We start from the raw sequence: 13794 nt of genomic DNA, 5'->3' as shown, positions 1-13794 counted from the left end.
ATTTCAGTCCAGCACCTCTTCATTAGTTATCCAAAGTACCAGTCTAAACTTCATCACTCTTCTGTAGCAACGCATTTCAAACACTTTTGTTCTCTTGTCATTTGGGATATTTCTCATTATGTTTCACTTCCGTATACAGACACTTCAGACAATCACTTTCAGCTTATGCTTAATTGTCACACACACACACACACACACACACACACACACACACACACACACACATATATATGTGTGTATGAGCGCATGTGCTTGCGGGCACACACACACACACATACAACCAAAACATGTGCCCCTACAACTTCAGCAGCATTTTAAGTCACAATAGCACAGTAGGAGTATATATGTTAAAAGATCATAAACTCAAAAGATAGCATGTTTTTTTTTGTTGTGTTAAATAAGTGTGTCCATCAAACAGTTGAAACTGCCATTACTGCATATTCAAACAAAGGAAACTCCATGTAGGAATATCAACAATGTAGGAAAAGATAGATTGCCACTTACCCTAAAAATGACACATTAAGTTGCAGTCAGGCACAACAAAAAGACAATTATACAGAAAGCTTTCAGCCATATCCAGCTGCCTGAGCCATTCTGTCCTGAGTTGGCAGTCCTGTGTGTATGAGGGAATTGTTCATGTGTATGAATAGCATGTGTTTCTCTTTTGCTGAAGAAGGCTGTGGCTGAAAGCTTGTATAAGTGTCTTTTAATTGTGCCTGTCTACAACTTAATGTGTCATCTTTAGGATAAGTAGCAATTTATCTTTTCCTGTGATACTGATAATTCTTTTTATTTGGTATCAACAAACAGTATACATCTTACACATTTAATGGTCATAAACAAATTTTTTTTCATTGTATTGGAAAGCTATTACCTTCGAAAAAACTTAAATTTTTGCAGTTATATTACACAGTAACTACTTAGAACATACTTTCAGTATACGCAAATATATGAATACTTTATTTCTTTCAATTTCACTGTGAGAAACACTCATTTCATAAATGATGTATATATGTAACTTAGGTTTCCGGCTCTTATCCCATGATCTACAACTACTTACTCAGATATTGTTGTGCATAATGATAGATGTGTAAACAGCAGATAATCCTCAAAGAAACTATTTGCTTATTATTAATATACAAAATAATATATTCATAATTTTAGAACACTATTACACCTAAATAGATGGCGCATAGTTTTATATGTTTTACTATAAAGCAAGTTACAAGCTTTGCATCAGTTTGAAATCTTATTAAGATATGACTTAATACAAGGGTAAGTCAAATATTATCCACAAAGTAGTCACAAAATTTTATTGTAATAAAATAGGAAACTTACAAATACATTGTTTTTCAACTTAATCTTCTTGCACTGTAATGCACTTGGTTCATTGTTGTACAAGCTTCCTGATGCCCTCATAAAAAAAAGGTTCTCGGTTGAGCTGCAAGCCAGGAATGCACCACTTCTTTCACTGCTTTGCCTGCGGCAAATTGACAGCCCCTTAATGCCTGTTTGAGTGGACCAAACTAGTGATATTCAGAAGGGCCAAGATTTCGACTACATGGAGGATGATCCAGTACTTCAGATATGAGTTTCTGGAGTGTTTCAGCAGTGTGGGGAGCAGTATGTGGACAGGCATTGTCATGCAATAACATAACACCTTTTGACAGCAATCCTCAGCATTTGCTTCGTGTTGCAGGCTTTAGCCTGGCAGTAAGCATCTCACTGTAATGTAAACTGTTTATTGTTGTGACCTTTCCCCATAATGTTACAGTACTGGACCCTGTGCATCCCAAAAAACTGTAAGCATCAGTTTTGCTGTGGATGGTTGGGCCTTGAAGTTTTTCTTGCATGGCAAATTTGGATGTTTTCATTCCATATTCTGCCATTTACTCTCTGGCTTGTAATGATGGGTCCATGTTTCATCAACAGTAATGATCCTACCTAAGAAGTTGTCCCCTTTGTTACCATAGCAATCAAAACGTTTTTGCAGATGTCCAAGTGTGTTTGCTTATGCAACTGTGTGAGTTGTTTTGGGACCCATCTTGCACAAACTTTATGAAACCCAAGTCTGCTGTGGATGATTTTGTAGGCAGAACCATGACTAATTTGCAGGCAATGTGCCACTTTGTCAATAGTTAATCGTCTGTCTAAGAGAATCATTTCATGTGAATGCTCAATGGTTTCTTCATTTGTGGCAGTAAATGGTCATCTGGCTCCTTTATCGTGCATAACACTTGTGCAACCATTTTGAAATTTTTAAAGCCATTCATAGACACTTCGTTGTAGCAAAACACTGTTTCCCTTCTGAACCAAAAGTCTTTGATGAATTTCGGCCCCTGATACTCCTCTTCTTTGGTGCCAATAGGAAGTGGAGTAGCCATGATTAATAGTATGGCAGTGATAATGAAACTAACCTAGCAGCTTGAAAATTGCAAAGATATAACAACAAATAAACAAAGCAGTGCCATCAATGTAAAATGATAATACTACCAAAATAAACAAAAATATAACTAAATTGCGAATAATAATTGACTTACCCTTGTATTTGTGTAGCTTTCTCCAGACAAAGAATACATAACTCTATAAACTCTCCAAGATTCTTAGGTATTTTATTAGTACTGTCTGCCAGCTCTTTAATATAAAACATGAACAGTAAATGTTTCAACACACTTCCCTGGGAATGCCTGAAGGTACTTCCACATCTTTCAGTAACTTTCCACCAGAGCCTATACTAAAATACTGTTCAAGCATGTGTGACCTGTATCAGATAAGATTAACAGAGAATACTAAATGTATACAAAGAACAGCAACACAGTCACAGATTTGCTTGGTCTATAGGAGAGCACCATGACAAAGCTGAGAAACCTAAACTGGGAGATGCTTAACTTCTTTCTGGGAGGTGATAAATGTTGTAGTGTCAAAATACCTGTATAAAGTTATTAACATTTTTGTTTGTTGTTAATGAATTAATTGTCTTTTCCAGTTCACTTTCTTTAGGTCATACATGAAATTATTTAGATTTTGATCACTGTATCACATATAGCTGGTGGAGCTCAGACAATCAATGGGTTCACTGTGGTCTAATTAGCCAAAGTCTGTGATTTTTTCCATAGAGTCAACACTACCTGCTTGGATAAGAAAGCTAGCAACTTTTACAAATTATTATTTGTGGGCAGTTTCTCCAAAAAAATTAAGATTTCCACATATTAATAAACTTTTGGTGTTTTGACAAGGTTTTACTAGGAAAGAAATCAAGTTTCTGAGAAAAATAGAAAATTTGCCATTAACATACCTATATACAAATGATATAGATACAAGGTGTACAACTTTGCTTCCACCACTTTCTCCCCAACATTTGAGGCTTTAATGAAACAAATTGGTTACACAAGTATCATTCAAAGTATTTTCCATCACTGGCCACTACTTTCTCCCTTCTTTTGGGCAATATACAAATCCCGCGTCAAAAAAATTGTTCATCTTCTGAAGCGATCCACGAATCGATCCAATTTGTGACTTCTTCATGAGATTGGAAGTTTTGCTCAGCCAGGCCATGCACCATTGATCTAAGCAGGTAGTAGAGGGAGCAATGTCTGGAGAATATGGAGGGTGGGGTATGACTTTCCATTTTAACTTTTCCAAGTACGTTTTGTCCTCTTTTGCAATCTGGAGTCAAGCGTTGTCATGCTGCAAAACCACTTTATCATGCCTCTCACTTTATTGCAGCCATTTGTCTTTAAATGCTCTGCTCAGACACATTAATTGTGTTTGACAACGAGCACCTGTGATTGTTTCACTTGGTTTTAACACCTCATAGTACACAACACCAAGCTGGTCCCATCACATGCAGAGCATGATCTGCGAGCTGTGAATATTTGGTTTGGCCATCAATGTGGAAGCATGGCCAGGATATCCCCAGGATTTTTTGCATTTAGGATTATTGTAATGAAGGCATTTTTCGTCCCTGGTCACAATGCAATGCAGAAATTCCTTCCGTTTTTGCCTCTGAAGCAACTGTTCACAAACACACAAATGCTGTTCAACATATTTTGGTTTCAGCTCACACAGGACCCAAGTTCCTTCTTTCTGAATCATGCCCATAGCCTTGAGTCATTTTGAAATGGCTTTCTGTGTCACTCCCACTAATCATGCCAATTCTTCTTGAGTTTGATGCGAGTCTTCACTCAGCAATGTCTCCAACTCTGCATCTTCAAAAACATTCTCTCTTCCACGACTATGACAGTCTACGATGTTAAAATCACCATTCTTGAAGCGTTGAAACCACTAACAACATGTTCTTTCACTAATAACATCCTCACCATAGCAGGTGACATTCCAGAACTGTAATGTATTTCTCCGATTCAGTTAAGGAAGGAGCAAAGAGATTATCAGATGACTAACCGTAAGTAATACCTTCAGTGGCTTCAGTATTTAATTGTAGGGTGAAAGCCTTCAATTCTCTCTTACGTTAAACACAGCTTATGCAGAAAAATTACCCTGTGGTTAAGTCAGGAATTTTCATGATTCTCGTTTTTAATTACAATAGTACGTTAACTAAAAACGATAATGTGTTGTGTTTTTCATCTAGTTATCTAGGGAGTATATTGTGTGAGATTTGCAGTGTAATATTTCATTCTGCTTAAAAATTTAATGACATTCGAAGCTGTATTGCACCTCTCCTCATCTCTTTTATGTGTGAACTGCAGCTGGCCACTTCACTGCAAGCTAGCTGTACCAGCTGACCGGCCAGTGGTGTCCGAGTTAAATGCACTGGTAAAGCTGTTGCCTCGTATTATCACTAAGTCGATGTGCGTGTAATGCACAGTGCAATATGTGCCCTTATTATTGTACTTGACAGTACTCGAGACAGCTTGGCTCCAGTCCCACGTGAAACAGAAATTCAATGAGGTTCCAGCAAATGCAGAAGAATACATAGTCTAATGATTACATCAGGTTTATTCTTATGATGAACAGTTTATAGGTACTATGAGTAGAGGTAGTAACATACTACCAATCCTGTCGTAGGTGAGGTCATGTCTCTGTATTCTGGTTTTGAAAATTAAGCTCATTTGGCAATTACTTAGGAAAACAAGCCCAATTATGATATATTAGAGCTATGTCAGGTAATTGGGCTCTGGTCAAGCCAGTTAAATTAACGAAAATATCCAGAATATCCTGTAAAGATGATAGCTTCAGCCTGAACATCTTCAGTATCTTCACTGGATAAAAACATTTTGATGAAGCAACAGACATATTCATTATGACAGTACCAGGCATAAAACTTAAGCAAAGCCTGGAAAGGAAAATGTGATGGGGACCAAATGGGTATTATTGCTATATAATAGTCTTGGGAGGAGAATGTCAGAACTAGTGTGAACTTTATGGCTAAATATTACCAAATAAAGATGGTTTTCGAGACAGGATCTCAGCTCTGAGAGGTCACCTGTGATCTATACTCTTGGGGAAGATCTTGGCATAATTGATCATATAATTATAGTTTAGGATGCAAATAACTGTTTGAACAAAGCCTAAATTGCTAAATTGAGGATGGCAGCAGACAAATACTTGAGAAAACTTATTGCACTGATTTGAAGATTATATTTTTGCTTGGGTGGTATGACAAGCCTTGGATAAACTTCCCTATGGAACATGTCTACAGATCTTGAGAAGCCACATTCTGTCTGATATGGAAAACGTAAATATCAGTTGTTATAAACTAGCTGCACATATGAGTAGAGAGAATAAGGTGGGAGGAAGAGTTGCCACATATGTCAAAAGTTATCACTGTGTAAAAAGCTTAGATACAAAAAAGTTTTGTCTAGAGCAACATGTAGAAGCATATTCCTGTCAACTTAAACTGAAGGAGGGCTCTTTTATAATTGTAACAGTATATAGGTCCCCTTCAGGAAACTTTCATTTATTCCTGGATAACTTGGATGACTTGCTGTGCTATCTGTCAGATAGGGGAAAGCAAATTATTATTTGTGGGGACTTCAATGTTGATTCACTGAAAGAGTGTAATAGAAAGAATGACCTGGAAATCTTGCTCGGTTCTTTCAATTTGACATCTGTCATTAATTTTCCTACTCGGGTAGTGAAGGACGGCAGCACATTGATAGATAGCACTTTTATAGACCAAGATAGGTTTAAAAACATAAATTCTTGTCCTGTTGAGAATGGGCTTTCTGATCATGATGCTCAGCTAGTTACAGTATATGACATAGCTCCATTCAGTAATTCAAAACTATCCTCCAAAGTTGTGCATTCAGTTAATGACTCAACAATTAGAAATTTCAGAGAAAATCTTCAGCAGTTAGACTGGTGTGAGGTGTACAAGGAACCCAATGCTAATTTAAAATATAACTTATTTCATGATACACTTGTAAGAGAATTTGAAAACTGTTTCCCCAAGAAAGTAGTTAAATCTAATTATAAGAAACTATGCCAAAAACCTTGGCTTACTAAAGGAATAAAAATATCTTGTAACCACAAAAGGGTACTGTATTTAACAACAAGAAAGAGTAATGACCCAGAAACAGCCAAATATTATAAAAACTACTGTGCTACATTAAGAAAGGTTATTAAAAAGTCCAGAAACATGTGCATCATGTCTGAGATTAATACCTCTGATAACAAAATCAAAACAATTTGGAATATCATTACAAGGGAGACAGGACAACCAAGAGTACAGGATGACGGCCTCACCATCAAAGCGAATGGAAACTTGATATACAGCAAGTCGGAAGTCGAAAACATTTTGAATAATCATTTTTTAAATGTTATAGAGAAAATAGGATCTAAATGTTCATTAGAAGAAGCAAGGCAGTTAATGGAAGAGGCCTTACCCACACCATTTGATACAATTGAAATTCCACCCACCTCTCCATCTGAAATTAGGAAGATAATAAACTCTCTCAAGAATAAAAGCTGACATGGGGTTGATGGCATTTCCAGCAGGATAATGAAAGCTTGTTCCCAAGAAATAAGTGGGATTCTGAGCCACATATGTAATAGCTCTCTGAAGCAGGGTATTTTCCCAGATAGACTGAATTATGCCATTGTTATACCACTGCATAAAAAAAGGGGTTACGTCTGATGTCAACAACTACCGCCCAATCTCTCTTCTGACTGCCTTATCCAAAATTCTTGAAAAAGTAATGTATTGTAGAGTAGCTTCACACCTTTGTAAAAATAAAGTTTTAACAAAATGTCAGTTTGGTTTCCAGAAGGGTTTTTCAATGGAAAATGTTATATATACTTTCACTAATGAAATATTAAATGCTCTGAGTAACCGGAAGTCACCCATTGGGATTTTTTGTGGTCTATCAAGGCTTTTGATTGTGTAAATCATGGAATACCTCTAGATAAGCTCAAGTACTGTGGTATGAATCGGACAGTGCTCAAATGGTTTAAATCATACCTAACGGGAAGAGTGCAGAAAATTAGAACAATCAAGAATGGGGTGCCGCAAGGTTCATTCTTGGGTCCTCTGCTGTTCTTAATATATATTAATGACTTGCCATTCTATATTCACGAAGATGCAAAGCTGGTACTTTTTGCTGATGATACAAGTATAGCTATCACACCCAACAGACAAGAATGAACTGGTGAAATTGTAAACGATGTTTTTCAGAAAATCATTAAGTGGTTCTTTGCAAATGGGCTCTCATTAAACTTTGACAAAACACAGTATATACAGTTCCACACAGTAAATGGAATGACCCCATTAATAAATATAGACTTCGATCAGAAATCGGTAGCTAAGGTAGAATATTCAAAATTTCTAGGTGTATGCATTGATGAGGGGTTGAACTGGAAAAAACACACTGAGGATCTGCTGAAATATTTGAGTTCAGCTACTTATGCTATTAGGGTCATTGCAAATTTTGGTAATATACATCTGAGTAAATTAGCTTACCATGCCTATTTTCATTCTCTGCTTTCATATGGCATCATATTCTGGGGTAACTCATCATTGATTAAAAGAGTGTTCATTGCACAAAAGCGTGTAATCAGAATAATTGCTGGAGCTCATCCAAGATCATCCTGCAGACAGTTATTTAAAGAGCTAGAAATCTTCACTGTAGCCTCACAATATATATATTCACTTATGAATTTTGTTATTAACAATCCGAATGAATTCAAAAGTAATAGCAGTGTACATGGCTGCAACACTAGGAGAAAGGATGATCTTCACTACTCTAGGTTAAATCTAACTTTGGCTCAGAAGGGGGTAAATTATGCTGCCACAAAAGTCTTTGGTCACTTACCTAATAGCATCAAAAGTCTGACAGATAGCCATATAGCATTTAAAAGGAAATTAAAAGAATTTCTTAATGGCAACTCCTTCTACTCATTAGATGAATTTTTGAATGTAGTAAGTGGGTAATTCCCCAACCTAAAAAAAAAAAAAAAAAAATGTATCTATGGAACAAGTACTAGTCTAATCTAATCTAATCTAAAGTGATGGGTGTTCACGAATGGATGTGACTGATACATTACCTGTCACTTCCTTGCAGAATGCCATTGCCTGCAACTGAATGCTTCTGTTAAGAGGAAACTTGCATGTCTAATTGTAAGCAGCATCCAGTCTCACCAAAGTAGTACCCAATCTATCTCAATAATTTCCAGTGACTTCAATAGGTATTTTTAAGTTAAATTTTTCTGAAATACAGAGCTGCAAAATAAATGTAGATACAATTGAAATAGCCACTAACAAAGCACAATATTTCATTTTGCACAAATCTCATAATTTAAAAGATCGCTCATGCATAAGGAGTACTGAAATGAAAACAGGACAGATGGGAAGAAAAGCAAGTAAACTTTTTATTATTCCAAAAGTAACTGCCATAACTGTTAATGCTTTTATCCCACAGTGAGACAAGATAATCAATGCCTTCATGGGAAAATCTTTTTGTTTGCCTATGGAACCATGGTTGTATCCATGGTGAGCACCTCTTTGTCCAAAGCAAATTGATAGCCACAAATATCTTTCTTCCATGCTCTGAAAATATGGAAATCACCTAGGAAGGGATCAGGAATGTATGGAGGGTGTGTAAGGGTTTCCCAGTGAAATGTCTGCAACGTAGTTTTAAAGGCATCATTGTGTTGGAGGAAAATGCCTGCCCACATGTTGCCAATATTGTTTTGGTTACACTGCAGAAGCTTTGCTGGGAGTCCTTCACACATCCTCTGTACAGTCCTGACCCCTCCCTATGTGATTTCTATATGTTTGAAGCCCTGGATAAAGACATTCATGACTATCAATTTACTTTGGACAAAGAAGTGCGTACCTGGGTTCAGTCATGGTTCTGTAGGCAACCCCAAATATTTTTCCATGAGGGTATTGACTATCTTGTCTCAAAGACTATTGTTAATCCAGAGTCTGGGCTCTGAGATGCCACCTGTGGTCTAGGCCCTTTGACCTAGGTAAAGATGATCATATAATTATAGTTGGGTATGTAGGTAACAGTTTGAACTACAGCTTAAGTTACTTAACTGAGGATTGAGATAGGTATATTAACAGATATAGTGATTACTTTTGAAGTAATAAACTATTTACTTACTTTTTTTCTATCTGTCTTGTTTTCATTTGACTGCCCCTTATAATATCTCCCATGAAAACATAAGAAGCCAGAGAAACAAGAACAATGATCTCCTACTATCAACACTGGCACATAATGGGGCAAATGGAATACCAGCTAATGTGAAATGCTTCAGTTGGTATTCAATGACATTGAACATAGAGCCCACTTCTAGAGGTAAACAAGCTAACAGCAGAATGAAATTTTCACTCTACAGCGGACTGTAGGCTGATACGAAACTTCCTGGCAGATTAAAACTGTGTGCCAGACCGAGACTCAAACTCAGGACCTTTGCCTTTCGCAGGCAAGTGCTCTACCAACTGAGCTACCCAATCATGACTCACGCCCCATCCTCACAGCTTTAATTCTGCCAGTACCTTATCTCCTACCTTCCAAACTTCACAGGAGAGCTCAGGGTAGCTCAGTTGGCAGAGCACTTGCCCGCAATAGGCAAAGATCCTGAGTTCGAGTCTCGGTCCGGCACACAGTTTTAATCTGCCAGGAAGTTTCATATCAGCGCACACTCCACTGTAGAGTGAAAATTTCATTCTAGAAACATCCCCCAGGCTGTGGCTAAGCCATGTCTCCGCAATATCCTTTCTTCCAGGAGTGCTAGTTCTGCAAGGTTTGCAGGAGAGCTTCTGTGAAGTTTGGAAGGTAGGAGATGAGGTACTCACGGAATTAAAGCTGTGAGGACGGGGAATGAGTCGTGCTTGGGTAGCTCAGTTGGTAGAGCACTCGCCCGTGAAAGGCAAAGGTCCCGAGTTCGAGTCTCAGTCCGGCACACAATTTTAATCTGCCAGGAAGTTTCAAGCTAACAGTAATGTATGAGTGTAAGAGTTGTGAGAAATAAGTGGGAGTGTCTATACACTGAAAAAGTTTAATTAATTCCTGAATGAAATTGAACATAGAGCCTACTTCTAGATGTAAACAAGCTAACAGTAATGTATGAGTGTAAGAGTTGTGAGAAATAAGTGGGAGTGTCTATACACTGAAAAAGTTTAGTTAATTCCTGGGCTCTACAAGTTAGTGAATATTGTGTTAAAAATACCTTTGAATTCTGTCTGGCAAGGAGTAGAATTGTAGCAAATTGATTTTTTTCTGTCTTGCTATGTGTCACCCTCCAAGTCCCCACCCCGAAAATCTCCTTGCAACGTCTAGCCTCTCTCTCTCTCTCTCTCTCTCTCTCTCTCTCTCTCTCTCTCTCTCTCTGTGTGTGTGTGTGTGTGTGTGTGTGTGTGTGTGTGTGTGTGTGTTTTTGTTTGCATTCTATATTGGATTTGAAAGCAGCCTTCATAGTAATCCTCAATCATTTTATACTGATCCATAAAATATTGTTTAAATGCCATCTTCTGTACAATTAATGTCCCAATTTATAAAGTTTTTTTTCCAAATAAATTAGTTATAAGTACATCCCTAAATCCTAATTATTGTGAAAATTTGAATGCTTAATTTACTTTTACAGACAGGGGAACATCCTGAAGGAGAAGAAATTGAAATGCAGCAGACAGAATAGGTTATCTTGCATGTGCCTCCATAACTTGGCATGCTGAGTACTATTGTCAAAGTGGGAATGATAGTTGAACATATGAAGCTCTATTATGGTATTATAATTAACTGTTTTTATGAATTATCATTTATTTATGCACTGAAGATTACTTACGTCATGCAAGCATTTTTGTACCTGGCTACTAGTTTTCATAATTAGTCAAGACCATTTATCATGTTTTTATGATCACTTTCAGAGTGACAGAGTTGTACAGAGAAAGAATTACTAACTTTGTACATTAACTGTCTGTATTTTATGCTAATAAATTCATTTGGCTGCTATTAGTATTATGCACCATATTCTGTGAATTGCAGCATGACTGAGAATATTTATGAATTTGAAACAATTCAAGGAGTACATTAGTCAAGACAAGTTTGTACATTAACTGTCTGTATTTTATGCCAGTAATTACACAAATGCTGAACCAACCTGAAATATTATCATCTGTAAGAATGGAATGAAATGAAAACCTTAAAATATACCCACTGGGAAGATGATCAGCTTACCAGTTTCATAGAAACTTATTGTATGATATTTCTAAGACAAAAACCAGTGAATAACTAATGGAAAGGGACTTACATATACCTTTCCTTTGAAATTTTCTGGTAGAAAATACTATGTTTAATTGTGTAATGTTTGTATAAAATATGTGGTAGCTAATAAATTCATTTGGCTGTTATTAGTATTATACATGATATTCTGTGAATTGCAGCATGACTGAAAATATTTATGAATTTGAAAGTATTCAAGAAGTATCTTAGTCAAGACAAGCAACTGAATTTAAATTCTAAGTATTAACTGGCATCATTGGTGGTTCTGTGCATGGAATATGAAGACAAGGCACTTCCTTTCATTTTTTACACATTTAAAATAGTTACAAATGTACATTATTTGCTTATGGTGCTATTATTTAGTGCTAATGTGTACTTCACCTGGAGGTTGAGAAGAAAAAAAATATATCTGTTTACTATAAGTATGGAGTTTTCTTTCTAATGTGCTTTGTACAGATTTCTTCAATCACGATCTTGAATTATTTAGATCTTCTTTTATGAAGATTCTGTCTCTCTCTCTCTCTCTCTCTCTCTCTCTCTCTCTCTCTCTCTCTCTCTGTGTGTGTGTGTGTGTGTGTGTGTGTGTGTGTGTCTTGAAATCTGGGAATGTGAAATTGTAATCAGTATTTTGCATGTATTATTATATCTAGTTTATCCTTCTGTAACCAGTAGTGTCTAATACTAACACTAACCTTTAAGAATAGAAAATTATATAGTTGTGTTAACAGTATGTTGCTGGCAACTTACATAAGTATCTTTCACCAGCTCATGTCACATCTGCAAACATCACATCCTACAAATGAAATGTTCTTGAGTATAATGACTTACCCTATAAACATATATGCAGGTGTAGTTTACACTTTAGTTAAGATGTTATTACTGATTAATCTATGATAAAGGGTGTCAAATCTAAATTGCAAAATTTGCTATTGCATGGAGACATTGTTGGTCAATACAAGTTTTGAAATGCAACATCCTGATGGCAAATACTCAACATAATTTTATTAAAGGCAAAAATTCTCATCATAAATGGTATATCCTCTGGAGGATTTTCTTCAGGTTTCTGGTTAATAAAAACAGAACAAGTACATCCCAGTCAGACCTGTAGTTTTTCTGTTTGCGGTTATGTCCCACTAGTCCACAGGTGTATGTGCAGAAATGAAAATGCTATATGGACATTTCTTTGGTTAAAACTAGTGATTAAGAACTGTAAAAATCTTAAAAACAAATTGTAATAGAAGTGAAACAGCAGTAAAATATGATACCAGTATGCTAAAAACAAGTTAGCAATATGTTTGAATATACACCATCATAATTTGGAATTAAATATAATGATAATTTATCATGGTTTGAATCTGCACTGTAGAAAATCTTACAAGGTGCATGGTACAAGGGAAAATTCACCAAAATGATAAGCATATTAACTAAAAACCTCCATTTTCCTGCCTCTCCCCCCCCCCCTCCCCGCCCCCTTCATCTGAGGCTTTTATGGCAGCCTCATGATAATTCAAAGATAAGATATCATTTGGAAATTTGTCAAATTTACACAGTTGTTTTAGAAATTTGCTTTTATTTAGTAATATATGTATTTGATGATTCATATGTTATTGTAGTTGTGTATAATACATCTATTCTGAGCACATATAAATGTTTATCTACTCTTTATTAGATTAGATTAGATTAGATTAGATTAGATTAATACTAGTTCCATGGATCATGAATACGATATTTCATAATGAAGTGGAACGAGTCAAATTTTCCAATACATGACATAATTAAGTTAATTTAACAACATACTTAAGTTAATATAACAACTTTTTTATTTTTTGTGTTTTTTTATTTTTTTATTTTCTTCTATTTTTTATTTTTTTTATGAATACTTAATGCTTAGTAAATACTTGTCATGTTATTAAATGTATGTATCAATACTGTTTAATAAAATGTAGAAATATATACCAATCCTAGGTAGGTCAACCTTTCTCAGTTCTGTTGCAATACATTGTGAGATACCACTTTATGCTTGTAGTTGTAATGAGCAGTGCCAATAGAAAAGTACAAAGCATTCATTTTTCAACAAATGAAAAATTAGTGAGTCAGAGGGAAAATCTTC

General features: G+C 36.0%; 1 protein-coding gene across 1 annotated transcript in view; it reads left to right on the top strand.

The window, feature by feature from the left end:
• LOC124605275 overlaps positions 1–12106 on the top strand; it is a 177710-nt gene extending 165604 nt beyond the window's left edge. The window contains exon 10 of the mRNA XM_047136845.1: positions 11050–12106. Coding sequence (XP_046992801.1) covers positions 11050–11100 — 51 coding nt within the window. The 3' untranslated portion in view covers positions 11101–12106. The remainder of the gene's footprint in view (positions 1–11049) is intronic.
• Positions 12107–13794: the final 1688 nt, after the last annotated feature.

Source organism: Schistocerca americana, chromosome 3 (genome assembly GCF_021461395.2).
Source record: "Schistocerca americana isolate TAMUIC-IGC-003095 chromosome 3, iqSchAmer2.1, whole genome shotgun sequence".
NCBI classification, from domain to species: Eukaryota; Metazoa; Arthropoda; class Insecta; order Orthoptera; family Acrididae; genus Schistocerca; species Schistocerca americana.
This window is presented reverse-complemented; position numbering and strand designations above follow the sequence as displayed.